Source organism: Cuculus canorus, chromosome 2 (genome assembly GCF_017976375.1).
Source record: "Cuculus canorus isolate bCucCan1 chromosome 2, bCucCan1.pri, whole genome shotgun sequence".
Taxonomy (NCBI): Eukaryota; Metazoa; Chordata; class Aves; order Cuculiformes; family Cuculidae; genus Cuculus; species Cuculus canorus.
Window position 1 is genome coordinate 37,142,050 of NC_071402.1, and position 20,555 is coordinate 37,162,604.

The window sequence follows — 20,555 nt, forward strand, 5'->3', positions numbered from 1 at the left end:
TGTTATCATCTCCAAAGAATGAACAGTGTCTGGGAAAACACTGTTTGAAAAAAAAGAATACATGCAGTGAGGGGGGTGTTCTGTATAACTTCCAAAAAAATATGATTGAAAAAAATATGATGAAAATTAACTCTACTTTAGCTTAAATCAAAATATGCCACTTTTGGCAACAGTAACTGCCTCTTGTACGGCTGGCGTGACTGGGGCAAGGCCCCATGTCTGCAGGGTATCGCTGCTTCCCACGGTGTTTGCGATCCTCCACGCCCCAAAGCCCTGGGGTCCACTCGGGGGGGGGACGGACTACATTTCCCAGCAGCCCGCGGGGCGGAGCGGCTGCCGCGGATCGCCCCGCCCCCCGCCGCGGGGCATCACGGTCGTTGTAGTCCCACCGCCCTGCCCGCGCCGTTCCCCACGGCGGGCTTCCACTCCGAGAAGACTCCGTCTTCCGAGAGCCTTCGCGGTGTCGCGCCTGCGCCGCTCGCGTCGGGGCGCGAGGGGGCGTGACGTTGCGGGCTCCGGCTCGGGCGGCGGAGAGGAGGCGGTGAGCGGCGGCGGCGGCTTCCGCGTTTGCCGGGCGGGCGCGGCGGATGGGCGGCTTCTACGAGGCGCCGTACGCCGCCCGGGATGAGCTTGTGAGCGCCGGGGGCGGCGAGGCCCGGCCGCAGCGGAGCCATGTCCCAGCCGCCGCCGCCGTCGTCTCCTCCTCCTCAGCAGCCGCCGCCGGGTGCCTCCAAGAAGCGGGACCGGCGCATCTTCTCGGGCACCTGCCCCGACCCGAAATGCCAGGCGCGGCTATTCTTCCCGGCGCACGGGCCGCAGGGCAGCGGCAGCATCGAGTGCACGGACTGCGGGCGGCGCCACGAGCAGCGGCAGCTGCTGGCGGTGGAGGAGGTCACCGACCCCGACCTGGTGCTGCACAGCCTCCTGCGGAACGCGCTGCTGGGCGTCAGCGGCGCCGGGCCGCCCCGCAGGAACGCCGAGCTCGTCAAAGTCATGGGCCTCTCCAACTACCACTGCAAGCTGCTGGCCCCCATCCTGGCCCGCTACGGGATGGACAAGCAAACTGGCAAAGCCAAGCTCCTTACGGAGATGAACCAAGGGGACATCTTTGACTGCTCCATCTTGGGTGACCGCGCCTTCCTCATCGAGCCTGAGCACGTCGAAACCATCGGATACGGGAAGGACCGCTCCGGCAGCCTCATCTACCTGCACGACACCCTGGAAGACATCAAGAAGGCCAACAACAGCCAGGAGTGCCTCATTCCCGTGCACGTGGACGGAGACGGCCACTGCCTTGTCCACGCGGTCTCACGGGCGCTTGTTGGCAGGGAACTGTTCTGGCACGCTCTGCGAGAAAACCTAAAGAAGCATTTTGAGGAGAATCTGAGTCACTACAAGGCACTTTTCCATGACTTTATCGATGCAGCAGAGTGGGAGGACATTATCAATGAATGTGACCCTTTGTTTGTTCCTCCAGAAGGTGTGCCAATGGGCCTTAGGAATATTCACATCTTTGGTCTGGCCAATGTGCTTCACCGACCTATCATCCTGTTGGACTCCTTGAGTGGAATGCGAAGCTCTGGTGATTATTCAGCAACGTTCCTTCCTGGTCTGGTACCTCTAGAAAAATGTATGGGAAAAGATGGCATGTTGAACAAGCCGATCTGCATTGCATGGAGTAGCTCAGGGCGTAACCATTATATTCCTCTAGTTGGAATAAAAGGTGCTGCTTTACCTAAACTGCCTAGGAAGCTACTACCTAAAGCCTGGGGAGTTCCTCAGGACCTCATCAAAAAGTACATCAAGCTAGAGGAGGACGGTGGCTGTGTTATTGGAGGAGACAGAAGTTTGCAAGACAAGTACTTGATGAGGCTTGTTGCTGCAATGGAGGAGGTTTTCATGAGCAAACACGGTATCCATCCGAGTCTTGTAGCTGATGTACATCAGTATTTCTACAGAAGGACTGGTGTAATTGGAGTCCAGCCTGAAGAAGTCACTGCGGCTGCCAAAAAAGCAGTGATGGACAACCGCCTTCACAGGTGCCTGATCTGTGGAGCCCTTTCAGAGCATCACGTTCCTCCAGAGTGGCTGGCTCCTGGGGGGAAACTCTACAACCTGGCAAAAAGCACTCATGGCCAGTTAAGGCCTGACAAAAATTACAGTTTTCCCCTCAACAGTTTGGTGTGTTCTTACAACCCCGCAAAGGATGTTCTGGTACCAGACTATAGCCTGAGTAGTTTGACTGCTTGTAACTGGTGTCACAGTAACTTAGTCCGTCGTGTCAGAGAAGATGGGTCTGTTTCATACTTGGATGGAGACAGAACTAATACTAGGTCTACGGGGGGCAAATGCGGCTGTGGATTCAAGCACTACTGGGAGGGTAAAGAATACGATAATCTCCCTGAAGCTTTTCCTATTACTCTGGAGTGGAGTGGAAGAGTGGTGAGAGAGACAGTCTACTGGTTCCAGTATGAAAGCAACACATCTCTGAACAGCAATGTGTATGACGTCGCCATGAAACTCGTTACCAAGCACTTCCCTGGTGAATTTGGTAGCGAGATTCTTGTTCAGAAAGTTGTCAACACGATATTGCATCAAACTGCCAAAAAGAACCCTGATGATTATACCCCTGTAAATATAGATGGTGCTCATGCCCAAAGAGCTGAGGATGTACAGCAAGGACAAGAGTTAGAGTCACAACTTCCAACCAAAATTATTTTGACTGGACAGAAGACGAAAACTTTGCACAAGGAGGAGTTGAACATGAGCAAAACTGAAAGAACTATTCAGCAGAACATTGCAGACCAGGCTTCCGTAATGCAAAAACGGAAAAGTGAAAAATTGAAACAAGAGCCTAAAGGGCAACCTAGGACTGCTTCTCCTGGGGCTGTTCGTGAGGGGCCATCGTCCGCACCTGCTACACCAACAAAAACGCCGTATTCTCCAACATCTGCAAAAGAAAAGAAAATCCGAATAACCACAAATGATGGGAGGCAGTCAATGCTTACCCTAAAGTGCACTACTACCTTCTTGGAATTACAGGAAAGCATAGCAAGAGAATTTAATATTCCTCCGTATTTGCAATGTATTCGCTATGGCTTTCCTCCTAAAGAGCTACTGCCTCCCAAAGAAGGCATGGAAAATGAGCCTGTTCCTTTGCAGCATGGTGACAGGATTGCAATAGAAATCCTGAAAGGTAAGGAGGAAGGCAGGCAGTCTGCTTCGGCACACTCGGCCCATGCTGTGAAGCATGAAGACGTTGCTGTGACGAGTAAAATCTCATCAAAGGAGCTGCAAGAGCAAGTCGATAAGGAAATGTACTCCCTATGTCTTCTAGCAACTCTAATGGGTAAGGCTGACTTCAAGTTATACTATAAAATGGTATTTTTAAATGGGCAATAACATTTTACAAACTATAGCTACGTACATTTCTTTTCTGTGAGCATGGAGCAGGTTAGTTCCTTTATCCCTCTATTAGAAGAACATTTAATGTGCTGCCAGTGATTTGTTCAGTGTTATGACATTTGACAATGTGTTTAGGAGATACTTGTTCTTTCTTTGCTATAAAGTCCTCTTTTTAGAATTGCTCTCAAGAAGCTGTTGCGTTCTTCTGTCTGTCCGTCTCTCATTTTCCCTGTCTCTCATGAGGTGCACATCTTATGTGTATATGTGTGAGCTACATGCTCTCTTTTTTTCCTACATCTCCCTCAGCTTTCAGGAAATAAATTCGGAGGAGAGGTGAGAAGGGGATGCTGAGTCTCTGCTTCCTGGAAGTTTGAGGACCAAATTGTCACCTTTGTAATAGGATAATTTCCTACATTTCCTGCATTTCTCTCCACTGGGATTTGTGTTGGTTTAAGCAAATCAACACAACTTTGTCTTTTTGGCTGACCTGCTACCTTGAAGTGAAGATCTGGTCTTTTTAAAGAGCTGTGAAAAGTATTATTTCGGAGTGTAAGCAAACAAGAAACGGAAAGAAGCTAAGCACAGATTTCAGGCCCAGAGGTGGACTCCAGTGCAAAGCTATGGTTATAAATAATCACTTATGGCCAAATGCTAAAAAATAAATTTGGAAGGACTTTACTGGGGTGCCTATGGTTTTTATTTTCATATTTAGACTCAGGAGACTTGGACCTTCATTTGTGTAGTTTCTTCATCAGGTTTCACAGTTCTTGCTGCTCGCTGGCAGGAAGTAGAGCGGTAATTATCGTACCTTTAGCTCTATGAACCAGCTGAATAGGAGTGCTTACAGTTTTGGTTGTTTTTTTTTTTTTGTGGGAGCCTTCTCTTGCTGGACGGATTTGGTGTGGCTAAAGCATGTGATGTTTTAGAAACGAAACAATTGCACAATCACAGGGTGGTATGTCAGAGGTTCGTCAGGCAGAACTTTGATTCTTTTCCAGCCTGGTTGTTACTCCTGTGTCTCTTGCAAGACAACATGCTGAATCACTAGCCATGTTTTCATACTGACATTTACACCACAGTTCCAAAGGGCAGGAAAAGGCTAGGTTTAAAAGCTGTTGTAATTTTGAGATGAAGATTAAAAGAGTGCTTTCCTTTTTCCAGGAAATACTCCTGAAGATGTAGTTATTGGCTTGCAAACAAACTCTGAGGTGCTTTAAAAGTATCTCAGTGACTTCAGCATTAAGGTGTCTCATTTTTTTAATGAGCATTTATCTATAAATAGTGAGCTGATCTTGTGTTCAAGAAACAATTTTTGTCTTTGACGGTCATTGCTATTAGATTCTGCTTTTGAAGCACAGGTTAGAATAGAATTTACCTCACCCTTCTCTGACTGCATCCATTTTGCATTACTAGTAGAAGCAACAGTAAATGATAAACCAACCAGTTATAACAACTTATGCAGCTACTGAACAAGATTCTATTTTTATATAAGCAATTTTATCATCAAGGCTTCTTTTTCCTTGTGGAAGAATCCTAGGCAATTGACTACTTATAATTCTGATTATACAGAAACAAACTCTAAGGAACTTCAGGAGTCCTTGCACTTTCTTAAGAGCTTTGGGTTGGCAGTTCCTCAGGGTGGTACGTTCTGCCTTTCCGAGACAAGAAGCTTCGATGTTTCTCAGTTACGTTTCTGTACTGCTAAAAAACAATGCTGCAAAGTTTTGCGAGTTTTGTCCTGCCTGCTCTTGCTGTAACTTTGTTCTGCTAAAAGCATTCATTGAATACAGTCAGATTAGAACGTGTGCTATTGAAAGAACTCTCTGGGCCTGACACACACTGCTTTTTTTTTTCTCTCAATGCCTATAGTGAAAGTGTATCTTCAAACATCTCTACCTTTTGGATGCTTCGAAGCTTTTCTTTCATGCAGGGTCACCTGCCGGCACACTTGCTGCTTCTTTCATGTTTCAGTTACTATGGTTTTTCTTTTCTTGTCTTATTAAAATTTTAGGCCATGTTCTTTAATTTTAATCTATGCAACTTAAAAATAAGCCTTGGGAAATTAGATACTGTAATTTCTGTGCTATTTAGCTTTACAAAAAATCATGCATAATATGTTTTTTCCCCACTTTCGTTTAGCTCAAAATACAGAATTCCATAAGGAAATAACTAAAGGAATTTTAATCAGACATCAGCATAGTTAAAATATTATATTTTTAAACTGATTTTATGTACACTGCAAGTTTGATGCCTAGAGGTGATTTCTGGTCCACCCAGGTTTTCTCCTCTTGCTACTGGTAAAAAGAAGGCAACTCTGCATCAAAGACTTAAAGCATGTATTTAAACAAAAAAAAAAGTAAAGTCTAGTTTTTTAGAAGATCCTTGAAAGATATTTGGATTTCTTTCATAGTGCAAACAATATCTTAAAATTAAAGAATTTAGTGAGGGAAGTGTTCAGCTTAATAGTGTTTTGGCTGTTTATTTTAAATGTTGTAGATCCCCTAATGTGGCAGCTGTAAATTCGATAAGCATATAATCCATTTGACTATGTATTCTAGTAAACATAATCTTGGAGCAGGTGAGATCTGCAGGTGAGAACAGATTTTAAAAACTGATTTTGTATTATTTAGCTCGGGCCACTAATTATTGTTCATTTACACTTCCTATGAACAATCCAGTAATGTGGAGATGGGAGGGTGAGATTTGACAATTGAGATTGAAAAGGGAATAAATATGAAGAGCAACGAGTTGTTCTTACAGATCTTTTCCAATCTAAATAATTCTGTGTTTCTGTGAAGAAAAAGTTCAGGGCAAAGTGAGAAACAGAACTCTGAGAAAAAAAGTCAAGAAGCAAAACTAAGAAATACTCTTGAAAAACTAGCAGGGAGAACTTCCGGTAGGCAAGGTTATTACATAGATGATGGTTTATTAATTCTAAGTTCAACATGCAGCAGCACTCTGGATGCATGCAAGCCAAGTATGAATCTATTTTGAGCTATTTGTTTTGCATTGGTGAATTTGTCAGTGCACAAGGAATCAAAATAACCATGTTTTAATTAAATTTATTAATTGATACCAGGATTTGCTTGCATTTAAAGAGCTTGTTTTTAAGCCAACTGTATTTCTCTGTGTCTGGTATTTATCAACTGGTCTTTCAATTTGTTTTGCACTTCTGTGCGTTTTCTCTGCTGTACAGCGTGGCAATCTTGGGCTTTCATTGGTGTAGGTTAATCTGCAGCTGCTCTTTTTCAGAAGTGTGTGAGGCATGCTGGTGAGTAGGACAGTCTTCATTTCTTGCCGTACCTTAATACTGTGGCACTGAGGTTTGATCTGAGGAAGTCTGTACTGGAGTGGGAATGGTGCAGAGAACATCATCTCTTGGATAAATTTAGCATCTTGAGGGAGTTTTTAATCTAAATTATCACCCAAATTAACTTGTGACCTATCAAGATCTTCCTTCCATGGTAACCAAAGCCAAAACAAACAGCAAAATCCAACTAAAATGTGTAAACCTCAAACGTAGTTTATTTGAATCATACACACTAGTTCCTGTGATCTGGGAAAGCCCAGTTGTAGTTGTGGGATTTTGGGTGTTCCAATCTGAGATCTCTTTATCAAAACAACATAGTTAGTTTGTTTTTCTTCCAGTGGCTGATGCTTTTGTTTTGTGAGCCCTGCTCTCCATAGTTTTCTGCATGTCATCCTTCTTAGTGTTGCATAAAAGCTATCTAAGCAACCATGCTTCCCTGGTGCAAAGCTTCAAAAATCATGCCTGGAGGGAATAGGGAATCTTTCCTTGGAGAATGCCATTAATGTATAAAACTGGGCTGCTTCTAAATTCGAGGTGGTCACCTTGTGGAAGGGAATATTTCAAATAAGAACGGATTGCTAGATGGATCGGTGTAGGAGTCCTTCACATGAAGTCAGCCACTATGTGGATGCTGGCAGTGGCCTTCCTGAGCTTCAGGAGACTGATGACTGTATTCTGTTACTTATCAGTCTAGTGGTTATTTTGATTCCTGTGGACACTTATTTAAAACATCAGGAAGATTTCAGCTTGCTGCTACTTAGGCAAAAATTAAGAACTGCAGCAATGATGCTCTGCAGCCATTGTGTACAGGGATCTGCATTTCAAATCGTCAATGAAAACAGGGATGCAGGATAACAGTAAGCACCTTTTTAAATACCAAAAATGTGTGAGAGTGTTAGCAGCAGTAATTGTCTTCCCTCCATTCAGCTTTCTGAAGAAGAGGGGGAAAAGGTAGCAATAGTGGTGAGGAAAAGAGAAGGCTCCTTTTAAATGGTGTTTTTTAATTTCCTTTTTTTCTTTTTAGAGGATCAGTGAGAGATGGAGAGGAGCTTCTGATTTATTAGCAAGTCAATTGAGAGGAGTTATCAGGGTAAAATCAAAAGACAAGACTTTCTTCTGCAGATCATGGAAAATAAGAAGAGTAGTTGGTTTAATGTGAATATTCTTGCTAGCAAGTGAAGGCCAGATCTGTGAGCTTGTTGTGCAAATGGATGTAATAAAGCAGAGCGTATATGGTTCAAGGGGATGCTTTTAAAGTGAATCAGATAATGTAGGTCCCCTGTCTTTAAGATGTCTAAAGGCAAAACATGGTGACGATACCCTGTACCTTTTCTAGGGAATGGGGACTTGAATAACACCGAAGGGGAGAGGCAAGTGACAGAATCCTTCTGGTGAGGGGGAGAGACAAGCAGGGGAGGGTACAGAGGCTGATGCCTGTTGGGGAGGGTAAACTGAGAAGTCAGAGAGGGCTTAAAGGTTGTCAAAGAGTAAGGTAGCACAATGCCACTGTCAGAGGGTGAAACATTTTCTTATCTGAGAGGGTAGGATAGGAGAGGAGCCACGGTTACCGTGTGGGACATGCAATAAAGAGATGCATGGAGGGCTTGCCCTGTATTCAGCATGTGGAAGCTATTAAAAATAAGTGTTTACTTTTATTTTACTCTTAACATCAAGCAGAGAGATATTTGTGGGTAATATTTCACAGCCTCACACATTCTAGCTGTCTCTGTTCCAAGTAGTAAGTGCCTCCAGTTAACTTTGATTTACATTCTGCAACTTTAATAGAAAATTGAGAGACATGGTTATTGAGATTTTGATGCCTAAAGAAGGGTGCAATTTCTATTTAAAATGTCTCAGTATGTTCCCTGAATGTTTAATATAAAGTGGGAAGAGCATTTCTTTCTCTGAAAATGTATATGTGCAGTAGTTATTTCTGCATCAGGAGGATGGAATTTATCAGTACTTTTTGTTTGCACTGCTTTGACAGCTACGTCACACATCGCTTCTCTGAAGCAGGTAAGTGGTTAGCAAAATGTGGAAAAGGGTATAGGTAAAAATGCAATCTGAACTGATTTAGCAGCTGCCTTTAGGTCACTGATATTCTGTCATTGTAACCCAATTTTTCTCTTCTTTCTATTCCTTTCCTTATGTAGTCTAGGGTTTTTTTCCTCTCAGTGACATTTATGGTTGTTACATTTTAATGCCATTTTTGGCATCTTTGAAAGATGCCAGTTGCCCAGGACTGCTTGGGGCCTCACAGTTGGTATTTTGTTTCTAACTCTCAAGAAAAGCAAGGTACGGGCATAGTTTCTACACAGCTGCCTGTGTGGACATTTGTATCTCAGCTACAATATAAAACCCACTGAAATCAAGATCTTTTTTTTGAGAAGGTGTAGGGATGTAGAATTGAGGTTTTCATGTGCAAGGGTATGTACTTGAGTTTTGGAAGTATATTAGTCATTTCCTAGCTTTATAGTGAAAGCAAGGGTAGTAAGGGGATGGGGACTCATGTACAGGGCTTGGCAAAGAACCAGGAACTGCAGCTTGGATCAAATCAAATCTGGGAACCTCTATACTGGAAGATGTAGGATATTTGACTGCAGACAATGGTGTGTTTTCCTGAAAGTTTCTTGGTGTCCTGGGCCCCTGTTCTGCAAATTTGCAAGAGAAGTTCTAATTCTTAATTGCATAAGAGTGAGGATTCAGCTTTTAATTTAAGGAGTTACTCTTTCAACCATTGTCTATAATGTTAAAATATGACTGTTTGGTGGTTGTGCTTGACTTTTTACAGGAGAAGATGTTTGGACTTACGCAAAGGGTCTTCCTCAGTTGTTCCAGCAGGGTGGAGTATTCTACAGTATAATGAAGAAAACCACAGGTATTTTGGGGGTTTATCGCTTTCTTCCTCTGTTTTCAAGTCTTTTAAAAACTGTAAATTGGTATTGAGTCACTTGTAAGCATAAACACATTTTTATTTTATTACCATGGTACATTTTCATTTTCATAATATTGCACAACACCTTCTGTGCGCTCTCTGAGAGCCTAAAACTAAGGAATCTGAGTAAGACTAGTTAGTTCAACTTAAATCTCTTCTTTTCTAATACTTTCTCTACAGTCACACATCTCCATTTAAACTTCCTGAATTGTATGAATAACTTCAATAAGTCAACTGACTCCTTATTCCCCCCCAGAAAAAGATCAAACAAAGAGAAGATCATAAGACCTATTCCTATTACATTTTTAAAAATTTACTGGATAAGCAGTTAATCTTTCTAGTGTGCTTCTTAGTAGATATTTTGTGCAGGGGTACTGCATGTTTTAAATTTAAATAGTTGGCTAAATTGTCTTTCATGTTCCTAAGATCGTTGTTCAAAAGCAAAGCTATCCATCCCCTTCTTGCATTAATAAAAGTCACGTCTTGGACTATGTGCAGAATAACCAAGCAAGTAGTTAGAGTGTATTTGATTATAGAGAGCTTTACAAATACTACGTAAAAAGAATGATCTGCTTCTTTAGAGACAAAAAAGTACTACTCCATTATTTTCTCTCATTTAAAGTTTATTTTCTTATTGAAGTCTCTGCATAGTTTAGTTCTTGTGGTTTCATCTATAATCATGTTTCTTTTGCTGCTTTCTTACCGTTTGATTTCTTCTTAGGCAGTTTTATCAGCCTTAACTTAGTCTTGATTATTTCTGGAAACAGGTATTTTGCCATCTAATTTCTGGTTTGATTTGCACTAAAAATGCAGTAAGCCGATATAGTAAATGCTCTCTACCTCTTACTGTATTATTAGTAACTTACTGTATTATCTGGATAATAGAATTAGCATGCTACTGTCTTGTAGCAGATCTGTTTCCTTTTAGTTTTCTTTCTTTTATGGTGCTTGTACAGTAAAGACTTGATATATTGTTTGTGGCAAGTGAATTGGCTAAAACAGTGCCTGATTGAAAGGACATGTTGGACTGATTAACAACTAGTCAGAGTTGAGAACCTGCAATGAATCCAAGGGATTTTAATCAAGCTAGTCATTAGCTCACAGAAAATGCCTGGCTTAAGTGATTTTTGTCAACTGACAATGTAAGAATGAAGGCTGTAGGGGGTGATATTCTGTGTGCAGGTATTTTGCACTGCCTTGGTAGTAGGAATACTGTTTCAGCATTAATGTACATGTTCAATTTTAACATTTTATGAACTACTAATTTCTACATTAAACAACTGCAATGTGCGACAGTAACTATTTTTTTCACTTAAAGAAGCTCCTTACCCATTTGTAATATTTTAGTTGATGTGATAATGCAACTACTATACTAGACATTTGGAACAAAGTTTTCTATCAAGTGTAGGTACTGTAAATTGAATTTGATTTAGTAGATCTTGTTTAAGATCCTACTTTGAGATTTCAGAATTGCAATTTCAGAGGCAGTTTTGGTCTGTCATAGAAGCTGTTGCAGCTCTCCCCTATGCAAATGAAGGTTGAGCTGGTAAATTATATTGTTAAAATATGTTCTTCAGGAGAAATCAGATGGATAAGTGTTTGGGATTGCATTGTGTTCTCTGTGTGTTGGCTGTTTTGTCTTTGATTCCTATGGATATGTAAAGAAGGGAGCTATGTGTCTGAAGTTCTTGAAGTAAAATCTCATCTGTAGATACTCTGCAACTTTAGAAGTGTGTGAATAAAAATTTGTGGAGGATGAGTGAGATTAGTCAGTTGGTTCATAAGTATAAAACTAGCTTAACATTTAAAGTTATTTCAATGACCTTTTTCATTGATGCCCAGAATACTTGTTTTAACAGCATTCTTTGACAACACAGAAGCAGGACTTGTTTGTTGTGCTTCTTCCCTTATGTGTTTGTGGTGTCTTAAAGAATTGTAAGAGAGAATGAGGAAAAATCCAATTTAACTATTCCTGATGCTGTTTGAAAAGTTTTTTTTTTTTAATTGTAGCTTCCTCATGTAACTGCTGCAACTGAAGTGAAGAGAGTTGCAGCCAAGTTTTCACCTGCAGATAGCTTTTGCCTCACAGAAAGCTGTTGTCACTGAAGTGATACCTCACTGCTTTTACCACAGCCAGTATTGGGAGGAGTTGAAAGAGTTATTTTGTATTTTAAAGTGATAAACTGGAAAACCCAATGTTGCCCATTTTTGACACAAAGCCCCTTCAGAAATTAAAGTTGCATAGTGAGCTCTGGATTTTAGCAGATCAGTCAAATTTTAAGTAGGATAATAAGACAAACAAGAGGTAAAAATATTATGCCTCATGTTTGTTTTGTAGAGGTTAATAATTATGATCTCCATGACTACTAAACACAGTAAGCATGAAACACTTGTTTATCTAGCTACATTTTCCCTCTGAGAAGATGACAAAGAGCAAATTTGAATTACTTAAGTTTAGCAGCAGTTTTTACCCTGAAATCCTACTACAATTCTAACTAGTCTGAGAGAGCCTAAACAGTACTTCTCCAGGTGCACAGTAATTTGAAATGTGGTCTTTGGCAGTTTTGGGGGCTTGTTTGTTTGTTTATTTGTTTTTGTGTGGTTTTGGGGTGGGTGGTGATGGTGGTAGTGATGGGGCTTGGCGTGTTTAGTGTTGCTGCAAGCATATACTGTTTCTTTAACTTCGGTTTTATTGGAACTGCAAGTCCTAGCAAGGTGGTTATTCTATCTAGTAATGCTACAATCCCATCTCTTCCTTAGAATCAGCATAGAAGACAGCAGCATCTTAGGTTGTTGTCATGTGGCATACAAACCTAAGTTGGTTTTCTCTCACAGTAGTAAATTTCAGTGCGTTTGTTTTTACATACTTGATGCAACGAGTTTAACTACAGTAATTAGTGTCTATCCAGAGCATGCCTTAGAATATGATTGCACTTTGAATAACTTCTTCTGTCTTTATAGGTCTGGCTGATGGCAAGCACTGCACTTTTCCACATCTGCCTGGTAAAAACTTTGTGTACAATGCCGCAGAGGACAGGTTAGAGCTGTGTGTGGATGCTGCTGGGCACTTTCCTATTGGTCCTGACGTTGAAGAGTTGGTTAAAGAGGCCTTAAGTCAAGTGCGAGCAGAAGCTACTTCAAGAAGCAGAGAAGCAAGTCCTTCCCATGGAATGCTGAAGCTGGGTAGTGGTGGAGTAGTGAAAAAGAAATCTGAACAACTGCATAACATAACTGCATTTCAAGGAAAGGGTCATTCTTTAGGAACTGCATCTAGTAGTCAACAGCATGATCAAAGAGCCAGGGAAACACCACTTCTAAGAAAGCATAGCACAGAAACAGACTTCAGTCCTTCTGCTAAAATTGAGCCTTCTGTATTCACAGCTGCTTCTGGTAACAGTGAGCTTATCCGAATTGCTCCAGGAGTTGTGACAATGAGAGACAGCAGGCAGCTTGACCCCACTTTGATTGAGGCACAGAGAAAAAAGTTGCAGGAAATGGTCTCTTCTATTCAGGCTTCAATGGATAGACATTTGCGGGATCAGAATACAGAGCAGTCAGCATCAGTTGATATATCTCAAAGAAAAGTAGAGGCAGTGAGTTCAACTGCTAAAACTGGGAGCTTTCAGGCTGGCTTACCCGAATCGTTTTCTGCACCAGGTGGTTCTGAACGCTTGGATACTGAATCAACTGATGGTAACATGGTAAATTCTATGGGAACAACATTCCCTGCAAGGTCTAAAACACAAAAGGGAAATTCTGTTGAGGAGCTTGAGGAGATGGATAGTCAAGATGCAGGAATCACTAATGCAACTGAGCCAATGGATCACTCTTGATAGGGTAGAATCTAATAAAGGTAGAAGAAATTACTGTTCAAATATAATGTTTATTGGCTGGGCCACACAAAGTGATTAGTTATTAAATCTTGTATGTATGTCAAAGATTATATCATCTTATTCAGTGCATGATAAGCAAGTGTGTGATTGGCAATAGCTTTCAATATTACCATACCGCTGCCCAGGCTGGCTCTGTTACCTGTAAATTAGTTATTAGGAAATGCACTGAGATGAATATCTGCTGTAAATGTGGGTTCTTGAAAATTCTTTCTAATTTTTAATTCTTTAAAAGTCTTAAAGTTTAAGCCCATGCAAGGTTCTTACCATGCTAGTTTAAGGTTACTGGAAAGGCTAGAACAGGCAAAACTAGAAATGTGACAAAGTTAATCCTGTCCCAGGTACTTAATTCCACTCAAAAATGCACTATAATCGTGGTTTATACATAAACTTCAAAAAGCAACCGAAACTAAATTTATGCTAAATTTGATAATGTAGCTTATGCCGTACTTGAATTACATCGTGCTGGCATTTCCTCCAGTTTAAAAACTTTTCCATTCATACAGCTGTATACGCTTCTCAGAAAGCTTGAAATAAGTGTAACTTTAGTAAACTTTCTAGTTTCTGCATATTGTCAGTTTAAGCAAGTTAGGAAAAAAGGTTACTTAGTGTATGATGAAGATAAAATGAATGTGCTATGGTTGTGCGTGGCTGTCTGAGCCAACACGACCATCTTGGTGCTCTGTTAGTTAATGATAGCATGTCTTTATTTCCTCCCAAATATTGAGCTGGTCAGATGTTGTGCAACTCTTAGTACAACTACAGGAGAGAAGTTGTTTGCAGTTTTAAGAAACAACAAATGTTCCATGGCAAATCCATTTCTTTTAAAAAAATGTGATTATTAGCATTGTTTAGTAATGGCAAAGATTAAATAACAGCTGTCCTCTTCAGAGAAAATTAACAATTCATGTGAAGGAAATGACTGTCTAGCATACATTATCCTGAAATGCTCAGCGATGATTGAGCTTTTAGAAGCTCACTGTTTACTCCGTGGAAGCAAGGAATACCTGATGTTTCAGTGTCTGTAAAGACTGTCTACCTACTTCTATTAGCTTTGTTTCAGTTTGTGATGCAGATTTCCCTGCATCAGTGGTAATATAGCTGGTATCCACTTAAGTAGCATGTTCATCAGACCTGCAATGCTAACTCTTAAGAAGCAGCCATTGCGCTTGCTCCCGAAGGATGGAATGTGTATCTGATACTGCACTGTGCTTTCTATCTTCATAGTCATATTTAAGTGCACTACTGTTGCTTCCTTTAATGGTAAAATAACATTGAATGGATGACAGATGTTAATGCAGCTTCAAAGGAATTAAGAGCATTTAATTATTGAAGTCTCTGTTTGTGCACATGTGGGGTTTTACCAGTTCACAACTGCTGTTTGTATTGTATATGTTTGTATTCAGAAAAGTCTCCTCACTTTTTTACATTTCTTATCACTTAAACACTTCTAAGCATTAGTATGATAAAACGTTCCATGAAGTAGGATTTATTTTTGTATGTAAAAATTAACTGAAGTGAGTCACTTAAAGAATAGCCCCCGTTTTGTCAAAGTAAATTAAAATGCCTCTATTGGTTAACTTTTTATGTAGAGGGAATAAATATTTTATGATTTAGTACACTACTTATGGGTAAAAAAAGTAAGAACCACATTTTCATGAGTAAATGAAAAGTTTTAAGATCTCAAATTGCTAACCTGTAAGTTGGCAATTTGGAAGCTTGGAACGTATGAAGTAATTTGGCTCACCAGAACTGACCTTGCTGATGCACTGGTTAACTGGCAGGGTTTATTCAGTGAGAAACAGGATGCACATGCAGCAGCTGGAAGCCTGCCATAACTTCTGAAAACATTTAGTCTCCTGTGAATCAGTCTAGCTGTCTGAAGGCTATTTCTGTATGGAAAATGTTGAGTAGAAGCTTGTGCTTTGTCATAGTGGGAGGTTTTGTAAAGCGTAGCTGTGGCATATTCCTGGGGAGGAATTTAAGTCCAGAGAGGCTAATGGGGAGGAATCGCCTGGATCTCTTGCATTTTAGACAAGGTAACTATCACTATGACATTTTAACCTTTTCTTTAGAAAAAGAAGTGTTCCTCAGCTGAAGAAAAATGAGCAGTGTACATGAGAGAATTGTAAGTTTGAAATAAATGGAAATATTTATTGCACATCATCCTTATTTCAAGGGGAAATACTGACTTCTTTCATGCCTTTCTGGTAAGACTATGGAAGTTTGTGTGTGCCTTTTGCTGTGTTTTAATTTTGACACACTTCCCATTTCAGCAGTAATTTGATGTTTTTCTTCTTATCTAAATGAAAATGGACACAGATAATAGCTGTGTTTGACTCACCCTTAGTGCCAGCTTGGGTCCACTGAACTCATGTAGATCAGCACTCTCCACTTCCTAAAATAAAATGATCTCACAAAGGAATAGTGAAATGGTGTCGGAATCACAAGACCCGCTGCTATTAATTCCTTTGGTGTAAAGCAGGATTGTGTATATTTCTTTGCAGTGTTCTTATTTCACATAGCTTTCTCATGCATTTAAATATCAGTGTTTTTGAGAAAGGTGGCTTTTGATACTCTCGAGTGAAGCTAAAATTCATCTACATGCCAGTGAGATGTGTAACTGTACAGAAGTGAAATAAAGAACACTGAAGTGCAAGTTTGAACAGATGTTTCATTTGATTCCCAGCAGTGGATGTAGATGTAAGTTGAGGGAGATCTGTGTGCCTGGCTGAGAAGCACCCATGTACTCATTAGATTTCCCTGTTAGAGTCAGGAAAATGGTGGTGGGGTGCAAGGGCAGGGAAGATGCTGACTCGTTGTGGGTGTGAAGCCCTGTGGATAGGACTTAAAAGATGAGGACTTAAAAGATAGGACTTAAAAGATTAAAAGATGAGGAGCGTCCCTTTCTCCAAAAACGCCCAACTTCTTTCTACTGAATTGCCTCTGAACTTAGGCTGTTCTAGTTCTTTTTGAATTGGGTTTTAAATTTTTTTTGAACACCTGCCTTGATTACTTTCCTGTCTATGGGCCAACCAACTTCTACTCAGCGTCTCGTGGCAAAGATGACTTAAATTACTTGAAAAGCCTAAACTTTACTATGGCTTAGTACATATAAAATAAATGAGAGATGATTACTGAAAATAAAGAGCCGATACAAGGTGGGGGGAAGAGAATGAACAAGATTGTTGATAAGCATATGGGAAACTTCCAGAGAGCAGATTGGTTTTCCAGGCAAATGCAAGACTTTTACTGCTTCAAATGACTGGCTGTTTGTAAGTAAGGTTGAATTTTTGATACTGCTGTCTCTCTCGGAATTGTTTGCAAATCACTGAGGGGAAATAAATAGCAGCTTTACAAATGAAATCACATGAGTATATTTGGGATGTTTTCACTGCTGTAGTCACAAAACAGCAATGTTTTTTGATGGTTTGATCCCATGTAGTTTACTTGTTTCCTGATAGATACAAGATGTGAGCTAGACGGTGCCTCTGACGGAATGCTCTAGCAGCGTCACAGAGGCACGGTGCCACAAGGCTCTATGCTAGCAGCCCTGTACAACAGGCATACTTTCAAGACCAAAATGCTTCATTTAAAAAAGTAGACTCCATTGTCACAGAGTTGCTTGCTAATTTTTTTCCATGTGCTGAAAATGCCAGGTAATAAAATTAATAGTATGCTTACAACTGGGAGAGCGATGCTTGATCTGACATGTATGGAAAATGAACCATTTAAGAAGGTGCCACTGTTACCTCTACATTTGTTTGGCTTATTTTCAAATAGCAGAATTTAGGTGCTTCTGTAAAACAATAATAATATGAAGTTGATCCTTCTGTTAAAAGAAAACAACAGTAAGTGGTTTCTTTGTTTTGTTTGTGGTTATCAGTTTAGCTTCTTAAAATTAAAGAAGTTGCTTAAGGTCTTTGGAATGCAGGATTCCCTCTGAGCCCTTATGCCTGCGGTTGAGCAATAAACAATTGAAACAAGAGTGGTATTTTCAGAATTATTTTACGTTTAACAAGGATTATTGCCAAGAAATGAAAGAGTGCACTTTTAGGAGGGAATGCTATTTAAAATGTATAAATGAGAATTAAAATAGTGTATATATTTAGAAAACAAAACTTTTTAAACAGTAAATGCTTTACATGTTGAATTAAAAAGAAATTAGCATAGCAGCTATACCATCTTCACAGTACTGGCTGTTTATCCAGCAGGGTTTGGTTTGTTTTATTTGTGATTGCTGTACTAATTATATTTGATTTTTTTATCTGTAATGTAACAATAGTGTATTATAACAGTATATAGTGTACTATACTACACTTCACTGTACAGTATTTGGAATTTTCTTTGATTGCTATATTAAAACTATAAGTTAAAACATTGGCTTTGGTTTTATAAGGTGCCACTTTTATCTAGCCTTTCACACGTTAGCCAGTATAATTAACACTGGTTTGGCTACAAAATGAATGAGTTGTAATTATATTAACTTCTGCATTCTTCATATAAATTGCATTACGCTTGCATACATGAAGTTGAAAAACTGATACGAATCTTAGGAAGGTAAGCTGTGATGTCATCCATTTTGCTTTAGTTATGTTTCTGTTTAAAATAACTTTTTTGGAAGAAAAACTTTTTATGGGAAAGGTTTTTATTACCTCATGTCTGTTCCGAATATTTCATTAAACACATAGGACCTTTGAATTTGGGAGGTTTTTAAAACAGGCTTTTATATATTTGAGATCAAAATCTGAGATCCCAAATTTCTTAGTGACAGCTTTGGAAAAAAGGTGTAGAAAAGCGCTGACCAATTCATACATAACATTTTAAGGTATCTTGCAATCTATGGTTTGAAACATTGGTCAAAATGTATTTCAAAGCAAAATTTTAATGCATGCGTGCAATACACAAATATGAATAGGATCATTTGGAAGAAATAGCTTTTGAAAATTTGGCAATAGTCAAAGATTAACTTATTGACAGCTACTTACCACTTTTTCCACTGGCTAACATTTTGTTTCAAAAATTGACTGTAATCATAACTTTTGAGTCTGAAAAGAAGTCATAAAACCCACCTGCAAAACTTCGTGTTACTCCTTTCTCTGGTTTTGGAAGACTTTAATTCAAAGTATGCTAGCACTAAAGCAGTCTTTAAAATGATGAGTGTAAATATACAGAGTTAATTTTGATGGCATGTCATCCTGAAGAATTGAAAATTATCCATTGAAAGATTTGTATTTCAAAGGCTTAAATGCTTAATGCTAAGCTAGAAATTTACTTGTCTTCATTAATGTAATGTTCATAATCAGAGCCAAAATCAGCTCTGCATGTGTGAAACAACCTATTTAAGAGTGCTTTCAGAGAGTTTTCATTTTTCTTCTGCTCTTAATGGTACAGCCTTCATTTCTTTTTAATTATCTTTTTTAATTTTAGATTGGAGTTGTTTGGCTTGTGGTTTTTCTTTTTCCTTAAGTATGTCTATAGCAAATCTGTTCTAACATCTCTGCAAAACCCCAGCTTCCTGCCAGAACAAGATCCCTCACAACACAATTTTCTCCCTAGGATGAGGGTGAGAGTGAACCATGCATGTTTATCAGCATGTGTAGTGATTTGTGGAAGGTGCTCTTGGTGTTACTGAGAGTCGATCCAAACACATTAATAGATACTGCATCACTTTGCTTGATGTGGAGTTTATTTTATTGAGGCTTTGACATATGTTGGCTTCTACTGATTTGTGATATTTTGACTATTTACAACTTAATGATAGATGATGAAAATTAGTAGCGTTTGAATCTGTAGCAGACTTGATGGCCAAGCTGACATTGCGGAAACCTGATTGCCACAAATTATTTGAAATGGGTTATTGTGATTTCAATTATTTAAATTTCAGATTCACCCAGTGAACTTCACACTTATTATCAAAGGCATGAGGCTTCAGTATAAGCAGGACCTCTTTTGCAGCAACTTGCAGACACTTTAAGAGGCTTCAGAAAAGACTATTATTCTCTGTTCTGTTAATGAAAGGCATTGATTTGGTGATTATGAGATCGCTGCATAGACTTGTATTTGGATGTTATCCACCTTTTTTTTTTTTTTTTTTTTTTTAAATGACTACCTACTTTATTTTTCTGCTGGAAGTAATACTTCTAGTGCCTTGCCTTGCTGGTAGGAAATCTGATTTCACTTCCAAAGTGATCCTGTAGATCTGGACTGGGTCTGTGCTGTTTGGAAACTTGTATTTGATAGGTAAAAAATTAAAAAGAAAGATGATAGGTGGAAGGACATTACCAGAAATTGGAAGAAGGTTTAGAAGCCACTATGGTTCTTATTAACCAGTAATCTGTAGAGCCTGGCTGCATGAAATGCACAGTCATTGATTGTGTTTGCCTTGGTTAAAGCCATGTATGAGCCAGGGTTAAAGCAACTTCTATCAGAATAAGAAATCTTAATGTTATAGGCTGTTTTGTCAACTCAGTAATCAAGATTTTCTTTAAAATGAAGCTTCTTTCAGACTGTCAGGCTGTTGTATAAATGTAGTGAGATACTTGCCAGACACCACCTCCTAATCCTAACTTCTCTCTTCTTTCCCACGTGCATTTGTGCACTCTGCAAATCCTGAAGAGGTCTCTTCTGATGTGCTAGCTTTCCTCTTTGCTTTTGTGTATCCTTTGGACTTAAATAATGAATCATTTTTACCATGGATGTTTTTATAAGCTTATTGTCCTCTGTTTATACTGCTGCTCTTAGAGACAGTAAGAGGCAATAGATAATCCAATTCCACACAATTGAGACTAATAGAAATGAAAACCTTGTTTGACTTCCTCCAAGATCTGAATGTGTGGGCCAGAAAGGAATGGAAATTCCTAAGACAACAGAGGACTTGTGAACATATTCAGGAGAGGAAAGAAGGTACTTAAATGTTTATCAATGATTCTGAAAATCATCTAGTGGTTCTGTAGGGTGACCATGTTTCGTGTTGTTCCCCCTCCAAGGGGATTAGTTTCAGAAGCTGCAGTGG

General features: G+C 39.7%; 1 protein-coding gene across 1 annotated transcript; it reads left to right on the top strand.

The window, feature by feature from the left end:
* Positions 1-495: 495 nt before the first annotated feature.
* Positions 496-18,624, top strand: VCPIP1 (valosin containing protein interacting protein 1). Its single transcript, XM_009570942.2, has 3 exons — positions 496-3,349; positions 9,507-9,593; positions 12,612-18,624. The coding sequence occupies exons 1-3, from the start codon at positions 673-675 to the stop codon at positions 13,481-13,483; spliced, it is 3,636 nt and encodes a 1,211-aa protein (XP_009569237.2). The 5' UTR covers positions 496-672; the 3' UTR covers positions 13,484-18,624.
* Positions 18,625-20,555: the final 1,931 nt, after the last annotated feature.

Bases quoted from the DNA above. Each gene is read 5' to 3' on its own strand.
- VCPIP1 (XM_009570942.2), top strand. From the start codon at position 673: ATGTCCCAGCCGCCGCCGCCGTCGTCTCCTCCTCCTCAGCAGCCGCCG. The intron at 3,350-9,506 runs GTAAGGCTGACT...GACTTTTTACAG, and splicing joins TCTTCTAGCAACTCTAATGG to GAGAAGATGTTTGGACTTAC. The intron at 9,594-12,611 runs GTATTTTGGGGG...CTGTCTTTATAG, and splicing joins TATAATGAAGAAAACCACAG to GTCTGGCTGATGGCAAGCAC.